The 14041-nt window shown below is 42.4% G+C and overlaps 1 protein-coding gene across 1 annotated transcript in view; it reads left to right on the top strand.

Moving 5' to 3' along the window:
• The window catches only part of LOC141139605 (carboxypeptidase B-like), a 55263-nt gene that overhangs the window by 19735 nt on the left and 21487 nt on the right, over positions 1–14041 (top strand). The window contains exons 4-5 of the mRNA XM_073625903.1: positions 10154–10250; positions 10332–10433. Coding sequence (XP_073482004.1) covers positions 10154–10250; positions 10332–10433 — 199 coding nt within the window. The remainder of the gene's footprint in view (positions 1–10153; positions 10251–10331; positions 10434–14041) is intronic.

Raw genomic sequence — 14041 nt, forward strand, 5'->3', positions numbered from 1 at the left:
GGAAAATTACGGTAAGTATTTGATAATAAATTTTCCATTTTCCTGACAGACTCCATGGCAGCCTATGTGTGTGTGGGAAATAACTAGCCAGACCACATGGGGTGGGTATGCTGAACAAAAAGATTTAATTTGCCCCGTCAACCGACAGGATTTTTAAACCAAAATTCACAGAAGATAGAGAAGCAGGCTCTATACAGTAATGTGACATAAAGGTATTAATTGAGGCCCAAGAGGACGCTTTGCAGATAACGTCTGGAGCCACATGCCAGGCTGCTGCCCATACGCCGCCATACCCCTGGTGGAGTGTGCTCTCACCGCCTCCTGAGGAGCCAAGCCCTTAGCTCTATAAGCTTGCTGAATGGACTGGACGATCCAGGCCGCAATCGTTCTGGTTGAAGCTCGCTTCCCTCTGTTACAGCCAGAGTATGAAATGAACAGGTGTTCAGAGCTTCTAAAGGAAGCTTGCAGGTATTCCTTCAGTAATTCACCAATATCCAAAGGATGAACCTCGGTAGATCCTGGAGACTTGAATGTAGGCAGGACAATTTCCTGGTTCTCATGGAACACTGAAAAAACTTTCGGATTTGAGCCGAGCATAGGGATGAGGACCACCCGGTCTGGGAAAAAAGTCAGGAATTGTTCTTTATGACCCAAGGAACCGATCTCGGAGACCCTCTTGGCCGAGGTCATAGCGACCGAGAAGGCGACTTTTGCAGAGAGGTCTTTGATAGAAAGAGGGGTAGACCCCGTGATACTGAGTCCAGACAATGTTGTTGATTTACTAAAGGGCAATAGACTGCGCACCTTGGAAAGTGCAATTGCACTCTGCAAGTGCAGTTGCTCCATAGCTTAGTAAATGAGGTAAAGCTTCACTTTTCAAAGAATACCCAATCACATGCAAGGAAAATTAAAAAACAGCATTTTTGCTTGCACATGATTTGTTGATGAAAGTCAGCAGAACTGCTGCTCATTTAATAAGCTCTGGAGCAACTGCTCTTGCAGAGTGCAACTGCACTTTCCAAAGTGCACAGTTTTTTTACCTTTAGTAAATCCCCCCAATGAGTCAAGAACGAGAGGAAGATCCCATTTGGGGGGGCTAAACATGGGTCACATAGTGACTTGCCCTCCGGGACTCGTGTTCCACATCCCCAGAAGGCTCTGCGATCAGAGCGGCTGTCATGGCGGTGGGTGCGGTGACTGGAGGAGGAATGGGAACATCTCCTTTGATTGGAGGAGGAATGGGAACATCTCCTCTGGTTGGAAGAGGAATGGGAACATTTCTTCTGGTGTTGGGTCCTAGACGGAGAGTCAAGTGGGGACCTGGATGATGAGTGATGATTTTGCGGCCTGGCAAGGTCTCTGTCGTCCCGAACCATGATTTGGCGGTCTGATCTGGAGGGGGTAAAGATGATGACAAACAGAAAAAGGGAGAAGGGGATGAGATCTGGTATTAACCTCCCTGGCGGTATGATTATTTCTGATTTTAGGTGCTGAAAGCGGTACAATTATTTTGCACAGAAATTTGGCGTTTTATATTGTAGGCCTGTAATTCTTAGGAATAGTTCACTTAAATCTGTCCAAACAAGAGTCTAGTAGACATCCCGGGTATGATAAAGTTTGAAAAACGAAATAAAAAATTATAATATAATAAATAACTATAAATAATTATAACAAATAATAATATAATAATAATAAAAATTATATAATAATGTAATCAAATCAAAAACACTGAAATTTGCTCAGTTGCAGAATTTTAGCTTTCGTTACTTTTAGTGTTTGATGACGGATCTCCCCACAAATCACTATCACTCAATTCTGCGAGTGATTCTAATTTATTATCGCTTTTTTCTAGCTGCTCTAAAACCACTTTTGATGTAAAGAGACAGTTTTGGTTGCTATGGACAATCTCCAGTTTCCTGGCAGAAAGAACAGTTTTATATATATAAAACTGCATGCAGGACACTGGGCAGACCACTAGGGACAAAGGGGATGTGTAGTTATTTGATACAGTACTGTAATCTGTAAGATTACAGTATGCTGTATCTATACTGTGTGTTTCACTTTTGAATTTACCGCCGAACTCCGTCCCCGTGCGTCGCAACGCTCGCAGGGGACGGAGCTCGGCACTGTGAATCGAGCAAGACACAGCGGCTCGCCGATCACAGCGGGGAGACATCGCAGGATCCAGGGGACAAGGTAAGTATGCTCTTCCTGGATCCTGCGATGCAAGCCCGAGTCTGGCTCAGGGATACCGCTTTTGGTATGTAAAATCCAACCCGAGCCAGACTCGGGAATACCGCCAGGGAGGTTAAACACCTTCTCAACCAACAAAATCTCAGCCCCACCCCCTCATCTGCACATACCTTGTGCGAGAGGGCTGGCCACACATAGGCGGTGACTTGTCCATGACTCCTGGACGGAGCGTCAAACTTAAGCAAGAAATCGCACAGGATGCGGCAATAAGCAGATGAACCTTAAGAACAAGGTACGGAGCTGGTAAAGAAAAAAGGCACCATAGTAACCAAGTAAAGTAAAGAAAGTAAACTAAAAAAAAAAACATTTATAGATTTTAAGTATATAAATATTATACACACACATTTAAATATATATATATATATATATATATATATATATATATATATATATATATATATATATATTTCTTTTTTTTAATATATAATTATATTTAAACACTTTTTTTTTTTTTTAAACATTTTTTAAAGACATTGCTCCATCAGGCACTACTACCCCACACAGGGGCTTACCTTGTCAAGCATTCCCTGGGCTTTGGGAATCTTGGTCTTCTTTGGGGCCTGAGTCTTGATGCCCCACAAAAGAACTGATGGATTAGTGGGTGAACAGCCCATGATGTTCCGGAGAAGGCCGATAAAGCTGAGACTTGGACTCTAATGCCCCGTACACACGGTTGGACATTGATCGGACATTCGGACAACAAAATCCTAGGATTTTTTCCGACGGGTGTTGGCTCAAACTTGTCTTGCATACAAACGGTCACACAAAGTTGTGGAAAATCCGATCGTTCTGAACGCGGTGGCGTAAAACACGTACATCAGGACTATAAACGGGGCAGTAGCCAATAGCTTTCATCTCTTTATTTATTCTGAGCATGCGTGGCACTTTGTGCGTCGGATTTGTGTACACACGATCGGAATTTCCGACAACGGATTTTGTTGTCGGAAAATTTTATATCCTGCTCTCAAACTTTGTGTGTCGGAAAATCCTATGGAAAATGTGTGATAGAGCCTACACACGGTCGGAATTTCCGACAACAAGGTCCTATCACACATTTTCCGTCGGAAAATCAGACCGTGTGTACGGGGCATAAGAGAGCTAATGGATAGCGACAGGTCTAACCCAGATTGAAGAAAACTGAGGTTATGTTGGATCCCTAAATGATCTAGAGGATGAAAATTCAACAAACTTGGCCCATATTCTCTTATATATTTTATTCGTGCTCGCCTTTCTTGAGCTCACGAGGGTAGAAATCACTCTTGAGGCGCACCCGAGAGATTCCAGCCTCTCCCTTTCAAGAACCAGACCATCAGTTTCAGTAATGCCAGACACGGGTGTAGGACTGCCCCTTAAGAAAGACCGTCCGGCGTGAGAGGGAGAGGCACCGGGTCCCGGAAACTGAGCTGGGTCAGAAGGGATAACCATGGCCTGTTCAGCCAGTAAGGCGTAATTACTCCCACCTCCACTTGGAGTCTCCGTAAGAACTTGAGGATGATCGGGAGCGGGGGAAAGGCATATGCCGTGCTGAAATTCCACTGATCTGTCAAGGCATCTATTCTGAAGGCCAGACTGCAATGGACTCGAGTCTAGTACTTCTCGACCTTGAAGTTGCAGGGGGACGCAAATAGATCCACTTCGGGGTTAATTCCCAGGGACAGGATCCACTCGAACGTTTGCACATGAAGAGACCACTCGTTGTTGTCCAACTGTGTGCAGGACAGGAAGTCCGCCTGGACATTCTGGGCTCCGGCGATGAAGACTGCTGAAATATTGGGCAGGTTTTTCTGGGCCCAAGACATAATGGGTTCGACCTCTTGGAGGAAGGTGGAGCTCCGAGTACCTCCTTGTCTCCTCACATAAGAGACCGTTGTGGTGATGTCCATCTTTAGAACTACCGACTCCCCTTTCAGGAGATGAGAGAAGGTTTGAAGGGCACACCAGGCTGCCCAAAGTTCCAGGACGTTTGAGCCTGGATTGTGAAGACGAGCATCCCACTTGCCTTGTGCAAGTTCTGACCTGCAGAGGGCTCGCCATCCATTACCGCTGGTGTCAGTCGTAACCGTGACCCATGAGACGGGGCGATGGAGTGGCAGGTGAGCAAGTTTTTGTGCTGGAGCCACTAGAAGAGGTTGTTCCTTATCACTGATGTTACACCAATGGACTGATTCATGTCCCTCGAATTCCATTGTCGAAGGAACCCTGACTGAAAAGGGCGTAACCTCCACAGAGACCACTTGACCATGGGGGTCGTGGAAACCATTGTGCCGATTATTTTATATATATATATATTTCTTTTTTTTTTTAATATATAATTATATTTGAGCATATTTTTTTAAACATTTTTTTAAAGACATTGCTCCATCAGGCACTACTACCCCACACGGGGGCTTACCTTGTCACGCGCTCCCTGGGCTTTGGGGAAGGTTGTCGCTCACTGCCTGTAGGAATCACCACTAGGCAGAGGCTGACAGCACTTTGAATCCCCCGTCCAGATGACGTCATCACCGCCCCTCACGCCTGTGCAATAGAGAACTATTGGACGATGCTAGTGCAACTGCCGGGTGCTCCGCCGCTCTGAGCATGCGCGAGCCAAGCCTCGGAGTCACGGGGGCCTCGCGCATGCGCATACCACAGTGGCGGCCACAACCCTGAGATGCTGTGGCGTCCTGGACTGCAGAAGTGCTCCAGATGCCATGGAAAATTTTTTAACCACAAGATGAAGGTAAAAAGAAAATAACCAGCAAGGGGAGCTGTAGACAAGACACCAAATAAGCAAACATAAACAACTGCCATGGGTAAAAAGCAAAAAGACAGCAGACCTTTGCCAGCCATACTTGATAGATAGACGTCCTTCCCGGGCATATATAGGCAGCCACCCCTCCACCACCGGAGCATCTTGTGCCTGAAAGACAGCCAGTCACCCGCCCATGGCTGGGCCCTGGGCCTGCACCGCACAGAAGATATGCCATAATCCAGAAAAGTATCCCGACTGGATGTCACTCAGGAACAAACGAAATGTAGGACAAAAAAGGAACGCAGTCCCTAGCGATAAGTTCAAATTTATGGGTATGGGATCCTATAGTATTGGAGAGGAGGCGGGGTTAACCCACACATAGACTGCCATGGAGTCTGTCAGGAAATGTATATTTTGTGAGAAATATTTTTAAAGCAGTATTAAACCCAAAACAAAACATTTATTATATTGCAGCTTACCAATTCTTGGATGTGATGGCTGCATCCGTTTTTTAGGCTTTCTTCTATTTTTATCTAGTAAACCACCCAGCAATTCTGTTGTTTTTCAAATGTAAATTTATAAGAAGAGCTGGCAACTCGCACATCTGTATCAAAGTTTTTATGTAACTAAAGTTTAGTGAAGATAAGTCCAGCTTACATGTTTCGGCAAATAGCCTTAGTCGTAGCTGTGGCTATGACTAAGGCTATTTGCTGAAACATGTAAGCTGTTCTTATTCTCACTATTCTGTAGATAAATAAAAACTTTGATACACATGTGCGAGTTGCCAGCTCTCCTTATATATCTGCATTCTGTTCAGGGGTTTGGAGGAGCCAGAGCACCGGCTATTCCGATTCCTCACATTTCTGTTCTGGGACCCTGAAGTGAGCGTTGCATCTGTTTTTCATTTGTTTTTCAAAAGCACAAGCACTCCACTCCAGCCCTCCAACAGAATGTATCAGTTTACATGGAGGAGACAAACCACTTTACACTTGCAGGAGTGATTAAAATGATCAGCTTTTATTTATTCATGCAAAACCTTTATCTCAAAAGGAAAAAAAACAAGCTGGAGTTTGGCTTTGATTCATTAGTGTATCCAAATCTCTTTATACATTTAACACTATCCTCCCCCCAGACTGACAATGGTGTTGTCTGCTGTGCCTCTTATACTCATTCCTCCAGGGTTATGTCTTATTAATTCAGGAGGTTTGTTACTGGAAAGATTAATAGGTGAAAAAATAGGGAAAAAAGTAAAAGAAAAGAAAACAAATGCAGCCACCACATTTAATGACCAGTAAGCTACAATATAGTACATTTTTGGTTTGGGGTTTAATACCACTTTAAATGCTGATTAACCTGACAATTACTAATACCCTTCTTGAAAGTCCAGTTGCCTGGTTGTATTGCTGAAGCATTCGCCTCAATAACTTCTCAAGCACTGACTTCGAACACGTATGCAGATCAGGACAGTTGGGGAAAAGTAACATGTCTTATTTGCATGCTTGCCATAGGTCACTGACCAAAGTATTAAAAAACATTGGATCAACATGATAGCCAAGTAAATATTAAGCAAAAGACATCAGGGAAAAAAAGTTTTATGGGGAGAACATTACAAATTCCATGCAGACAGTACACCAGGTGAGATTTAGAGCTAAATTCTAGGCACAAAAATTGTCATTTAAATATACACTATATTGTCAAAAGTATTGGGACACCTGCCTTCACACGCACATGAACTTTAATGGCATCCCAGTCGTAGTCCGTAGGGTTCAATATTGAGTTGGCCCACCCTTTGCAGCTATAACAGCTTCAACTCTTCTAGGAAGGCTGTCCACAAGGTTTAGGAGTGTGTCTATGGGAATGTTTGACCATTCTTCCAGAAGTGCATTTGTGAGGTCAGGCACTGATGTGAGAAAAGAAGGCCTGGCTCACAGTCTCTGCTCTAATTCATCACAAAGGTGTTCTATTGGGTTGAGGTCAGGACTCTGTGCAGGCCAGTCAAGCTCCTCCACCCCAAACTCGCTCAGCCTTGTCTTTATGGACCTTGCTTTGTGCTCTGGTGCACAGTCATGTTGGAACAGGAAGAGGCCATCCCCAAATGGTTCCCACAAAGTTGAGAGCATGAAATTGTCCAAAATGTCTTGGTATGCTGACACCTTAAGAGTTCCCTTCACTGGAATTAAGGGGCCAAACCCAACCCCTGAAAAACAACCCCACACCATAATCAGCCCCCCACCAAATGATTTGGACCAGTTAACAAAGCAAGGTCTATAAAGACATTGATGAGTGAGTTTGGTGTGGAGGAATGTGGCTGGCCTGCACAGAGTCCTGACCTCAACCCGATAGAACACCTTTGGGATGAATTAGCCAGGCCTTCTCATCCAACATCAGTGCCTGATCTCACAAATGCTCTTCTGGAAGAATGGTCAAACATTCCCATAGACACACTCCTAAACCTTGTGGACAGCCCTCCCAGAAGAGTTGAAGCTGTTATAGCTGTAAAGTGTGGGCCAACTCAATATTAAACCCTACGGACTAAGACTGGGATGCCATTAAATTTCATGTGCGTGTAAAGGCAGGTGTCCCAATACTTTTGACAATATAGTGTATTTTGGAAATGCTACCAAAGATTTAATTCCACTTTGTGTACACCAAATGCTTTGGTAATCCCATTTTTAAGTAGCAGTGACATCATCAGTGTGCTGCACATAGTCTATGGGTATTGCCTATTAGCTCCTCCCATTACAGGCTGCCTGCTGGAAAAGCAAAAATCAAAAAGAGAAATGTTGGGACTTTGAATGAAGCACGCAGCAGGAAAGCAACAAGGACACTATGGGGGTTATTTATGAAAGGCAAATTCACTTTGCACTGCAAGTGCACTGTAAGTGCACTTGGAAGTGCATTCGCTGTAAATCTGAGGGGTAGATCTGAAATGAGTGGAAGATCTGCTGATTTTATCATCCAATCATATGCAAGCTAAAATGCTGTTTTTTATTTTCCTCGCATGTCCCCCTCGGATCTACAGCGACTTCACTTCCAAGTGCACTTGCAGTACAAATTGTATTTTCCTTTAGTAAATAACCCCCTATGTACTGATAACAATGTATTTATTCCATGTAACAATGCACATACTCATGGCACACATGCAAGTATAAAATGAATAATAACAAATAAGTTCATATAAGTGAACAAACGTGGTAATGGTGCAGGGCGGCTTGCAATATGCAGTTTATCTTTGGTGCTCACAACTATATGTCACATCCATGGTCATTGTGTAAGTATGAGGAGAGGTTTCAGCTGTATTATCCCCTCCCTACATAATATATATAACTTTTTACCTCTTTATTTTGACATAGTGTTCATTTATCTACATTTTTTAGACATTCTCCTTGCATCTGCTCCTGATGAATGGATATATTTCCATGAAACGCATTGAGATTTTAGAGGCTACATTCAGATGTTTACAATGAGCTCTTAGATGCTACATTCACATGTGTAGAACATGGGTTCATAATCTATTCTTACCAATGTTTGGACAGTTTCTGCCTACATTAATCATATTGGGTTCAATTTTATATGAGAATATGGATTGATGAATTTCGCATATTGCAAGCCCTGTAGCCTTGCCATGTTTGTTCACTTGTAAATATATGAATGTATTTGTTATTATTCATTTTATACTTGCATGTGTGCCGTGAGTATGTGCATTGTTACATGGAATAAATACATTGTTATCAGTGCATAGTGTCCTTGTTGCTTTCCTGCTGCATGCTTCATTCAAAGTCCCAACCTTTCTCTTTTTGCTATATTAATAGGGATGGAGACAATTGACTATACTGGTCTTATGCCTCACTTAAAGTCCCAAAACTTTTTTCTTTCTGTCTGCTGGAAAATACAGAGAGGGTGAATACGATACCACTCACCTGGTACTAGGAGAGAGTAACAGCAATCAGTCCTTATAAATGGAAATTCTTGATTAGAGAAAAAGGAGTTTTTTTCATGCTGGAAAATATGAATAGATCTGGAAGAAATAAAGGGCACCAAGATTTTAGTAAGAAGCCTCTTGTATTTTGAGAATATTTGTTTACCCCAAAGCTCAGCTTTAAACCCAAACCCTGGAGATGCAGTGCATTCTACATATGGTCTCCACTCTGATACCATGCTATGAAAATGTTCACAAATATTAACTATTATGTGTTGAGTGCAGCCCTGAAATACTAGTGAAAGGATACTAGTTATAGGTTTTTTATTTTGTTCCTTTCATCTATTTCCAGACCATTAAGTTTACCTGTTTAGATAGAAATAATTTTTAAATACTTTTACTTACGTGATGTAAATACAACCTTTGCTTTGTGTAAACATATGAACAATCGCAAAGCTAGAAATGACTAAGTCTCTATGGCAAATGTATGGAGAGAACACCTCTAATGCACACTTAAAATAAATCTGTCAAAAACTAGGTAAGATATGAAAAAAATGACAAGCAAATATTACCTTTTGCTTCATGACAAAATAATCACCAAAACCAGAGCTACAAGCTACATAGATGCAAGTCACAGCTTTTCACATACACATAATGATCGGACAAATGTTTTATTTTAAAACATTGTTACAATGCTGTATAAAGAGCAGATTGCAACAGTGTTTGGTTCCAGGTACCTCAAGTAAATCTATGGAAATTTTTTTAATTTTTCTAGTCGTTTATTTTTAGGGCATTTTTTATTTTTTTTAATATGCTCACCCATCCTACTATGTAATGCACAAGAGAATGTGTAAGAATCTGATTTTATGTTATTATTTTCCTGTAATAACATATACAAACCTTATATACAGTACCAACTGATCAATTTTTTCACAATTCCTCAAAATGAGTGTTGGCAAGTTCCATTCTGAACACCAGGAATAAAGGTGACCCAGTTTTCACTTGACATTTTACAACAAAACCCGGGGAAAGAAGGTGTGGGTTTTTTCTTTGGCCATTTTAAATGTTTTAATTTGTATGGTAAAATAAGCAATATAGAATTTACACCAAATGTTTTTTTATTCATTCTTTTAATTAAAATGAAATCATTGTGGTTTACAAGTGATGTAAAGTGTATATCATGAGTCATCATCAACACATATTATAGTATTGACATCAACTTGACATACTGGTCTGTTTCTGTGCAGGGTTATGATTAATGATGTTCAAATGGTCATTGAAAATCAATTTACCAGCAATGTTCGCTCTGGACATAGCTATGAGAAGTATAATGACATTGAAACGGTAAGGCTGCAATTCGCTTGTAATACATTTTCATGGAAACACTTTATGAAAAATATGTTATAGCTATTGTCTTCACTTTAGATTTATGCCTGGACTGCCAACATTGTAGCAGAGAACCCAGAACTTGTCAGTCGCTCACAGATTGGAACCTCCTATGAGGGACGTCCTATTTATCTACTTAAGGTAAACATATCCTCAAATGTACCAATATTTAAAACAGAACTCCTGTTCATGTTGAGAAAATATTTAGTCTGCCAATGCTGTACTTCTTTTTGAGAATGCTAGTTGCTTATCTGTCTTGCTAAACCAAAGGCTTCTGTAGTTTCTGAGTAACTGACCTGGACAAATATTCAGATCAGAAATACTTCTTTCCTCTGCCAGAGAAAGCCAAGCAAGTAGCATTTTCAGAAGGAGGTTAGTGATAGAAGAATTCTTTAGTCAAGGTTTTAAAAGAAAAAACAGCAGTTACCATTTTTAGAAATATGAGGCTATGAAACTCATGAATTTAAATGAACATTTTTTTGCAGGTAAAAAAATATGCATTTATACTTTTTGTTAGGAGCCTGTAAAGCATTGTACTCATGATCAACAAATTGTGTGTAATACCACAGTCCTGCAGACTGTCTATGTAGCTGTCTACCTGTCCCTCAGGCAGTTACTGAATGGAAACTCAACAAACTACCTAGAGTGCTCAACAGCTTCCTGGTAGTTCATTGAGAACTACAAGCTGACAATCACAAAGGCTGTCTGCACTTGTAGTTCATTGATTTACAGAGATCTGTGAATCAATGATGCGAGCCTCGCACAGCTGCACTCTCTCCCCACCCCCGCCCCGGCTGGCTGTCACATGGGGGGGGGATCAGTGGGAGAGGGGTCTGATGCTGAACATGTTAAATGTTACACCCTAAATATGGGTGTAACTTGTTCAGAAAGGTGAATTTGTCCTTTATTTATTTTGCCCTCAACATTCAACTGCCCTCCTTAAACTCACAAACGACCTACTATTGGCTAAAACTAACGAACATTATTCTGTACTCCTACTTCTGGGCCTTTCGGCTGCTTTTGATACGGTTCACCACCCCCTCCTCCTCCAAAAAACCTCCAATCCTATGGTCTCCGTGATTGTACTCTTAGTTGGTTCTCATCCTACCTATCCCACATCACCTTCCTTCGGGGTTACTTACAATTCTACTTCCTCCTCTCCTCTTCCCTTCTCTGTCAGAGTCCCCCAAGGTTCTGTTCTTGGATCTCTCCTATTCTCAATCTACACCTCCTCCCTTGGTCAGTTGATTGCCTCCCATGGCTTTTATTACCACTTCTACGCCGATGACTCCCAAATCTATCTCTCTATCCCTCAGCTCACTCCATCAGTCTCCTCACACATCACAAACTTACTAACAGACATATCAGCCTGGATGTCACATCACTTCCTCAAACTCAATCTATCCAAAACCGAGCTCATACTATTTCCTCCCCCTCGTATCTCTTCCCCTGATTTCTCTGTCAAAATCAATGGCTCAACCATCAACCCATCTCCCATGCCAAGGTCCTAGGTGTAATCCTGGACTCTGAACTCTCCTTTCGGGCCCACATACAATCACTGTCCATAGCTTTCTCCCTCAAACTCTGCAACATCTCCAAGATATGCCCTTTCCTAACCAATGACACCACAAAGCTTCTAATTCACTCCCTGGTCATCTCTTGCCTTTTCGACCGGACTGGTCCGACGGTCTATCCGACGGACTTTCGGCGGACTTCCGACGGACTTTCCTAATGAACGGACTTGCCTACACACAATCACACCAAAGTCCGAAGGATTCGTACGTGATGACGTACGACCGGACTAAAATAAGGAAGTTGATAGCCAGTAGCCAATAGCTGCCCTAGCGTCGATTTTAGTCCGTCGGACTAGCATACAGACAAGCGGATTTTTCAACCGGACTCGAGTCCATTGGAAAGATTTGAAACATGTTTTATTTCTAGGTCCGTCTGACTTTTGGGGAAAAAAAGTCAGCTGGAGCCCACACACGATCGAATTGTCCGCCGGAGTCTGGTCCGCCGGACCAAGTCTGTCGGAAAGTCTGCTCGCGTGTACACGGCATTACATACGCTATCCACCCTTCAATCTGTCATGTTTAAAAAGAAAAGTAATCCCTCTATGCTCAGAGTCAGACACATCAGAATTGATTTCTTATAGATAACAACAATGGTGATAATAATAGTGGTACAGTATGTGTGCAAATTGAGAAGATATCTGAAAAAGTACTTGGTAATGGAGGGGAAGAGACTGATGCAGCTGAAGAGTCAGGTGCAGCTGAAAGGTCAGGGATCCAGCTGGATGGAATGAGCTTTGTTGACATAGCCAGCAGCCTTATTAACCAGGAGTGCGGGAGAGCAGGATATCCACAGGGATGGATGAGCAGAGGGATGGGTAGAAAGGTGAGTCAGAGCTTGAATTACAGTGCAGCAGTGTTCCTGAGTTCTGGGAAGATCCTTGTTGGTATGCAGAAAACATGAAAGTGGCCACAGAGCACATGTTAATAAAAGCATGTATCCATTTATTGCACAACATAAATAAAAACACTTACTGTACATTCACATAAATGCAGTTTTGCTTGAGCTTGGAACAGAGAAGAGCTGAGTGCAGCACAGCCAGTGAACTGGCAGGCGGCTGTCATGCAAAAGTTTCCGGACTTCCGGATTGGAAGTTGTTAATATTTTGAATTTAATTTGTTAGGTAGAGCGGAAGCCAATGGAGGGATTGACAGAGAGGGGTAGCAGACACTGAGCGGTTAGTAAGGTGGATGAGCCTGGCAGCACTAAACATCATGGATTGTAGAAAACATGAAAGTGGCCACAGCGCACATGTTAATAAAAGCATATATCCATTTATTGCACAACATAAGTAAACACTTACATTGAAATAAATGCAGTTCTGCTTGAGCTTGGAAAAGAAGAGAGCTGAGTGCAGCACAGCCAATGAACTGACAGGCAGCTGTCATGCAAAAGATTCCGGACTCCCCAAAAGGATGTGAAGAGAGCAGCATCTACGGGCTCCTAGGACCAAGACAACAGGCTTGGGAAAGTAAAAGGCCATTGTCAATGAATTTCAAAGGTCCTGCCTCCTTTATCAGAGGCAGGGCCTCTAAAATCCATTGTATCCATTTTACTTTCCCATGCCTGCTGTTCTGGTCCTAGGAGCCCATAGACACCGCTGTCTTCAAATCCCTTTGGTGGGTCCGGATTCTTTTGCATGACAGCCGCCTGCCAGTTCACTGGCTGTGCTGCACTCAGCTCTCTTCTGTTCCAAGCTCAAGCAAAACTGCATTTACTTGAATGTAAGTGTTTACTTATGTTGTGCAATAAATGGATATATGGTTTTATTAACATGTGCACTGTGGCCACTTTCATGTTTTCTGCAATCCATGATGTTTGGTGCTGCCAGGCTCATCCACCTTACAAACCGCTCAGCGTCTGCTACCCCTCTCTGCCAATCCCTCCATTGGCTTCTGCTCTACCTAACAAATTAAATTCAAAATATTAAACAACAACTTCCAATCCATCCACAACTCTGCCCCCAGCTACATCATTAACCTAGTCTCAAAATACCAATCAAAGCGTTCTCTTTATTCCTCCCAAGACCTCCTGCTCTCTAGTTCCCTTGTCACCATCTCACGCTCACCTCCAGGACTTCTCCAGAGCCCCTCGCATCCTCTGGAAGTGTTGTAATTTTACTGTCTAATGTTGTAAAGTGCTGCATAAACTGTTGGTGCTATATAAATCCTGTATTA

The sequence above is a fragment of the Aquarana catesbeiana genome, linkage group LG04 (genome assembly GCF_042186555.1).
Source record: "Aquarana catesbeiana isolate 2022-GZ linkage group LG04, ASM4218655v1, whole genome shotgun sequence".
Classification (NCBI taxonomy): domain Eukaryota; kingdom Metazoa; phylum Chordata; class Amphibia; order Anura; family Ranidae; genus Aquarana; species Aquarana catesbeiana.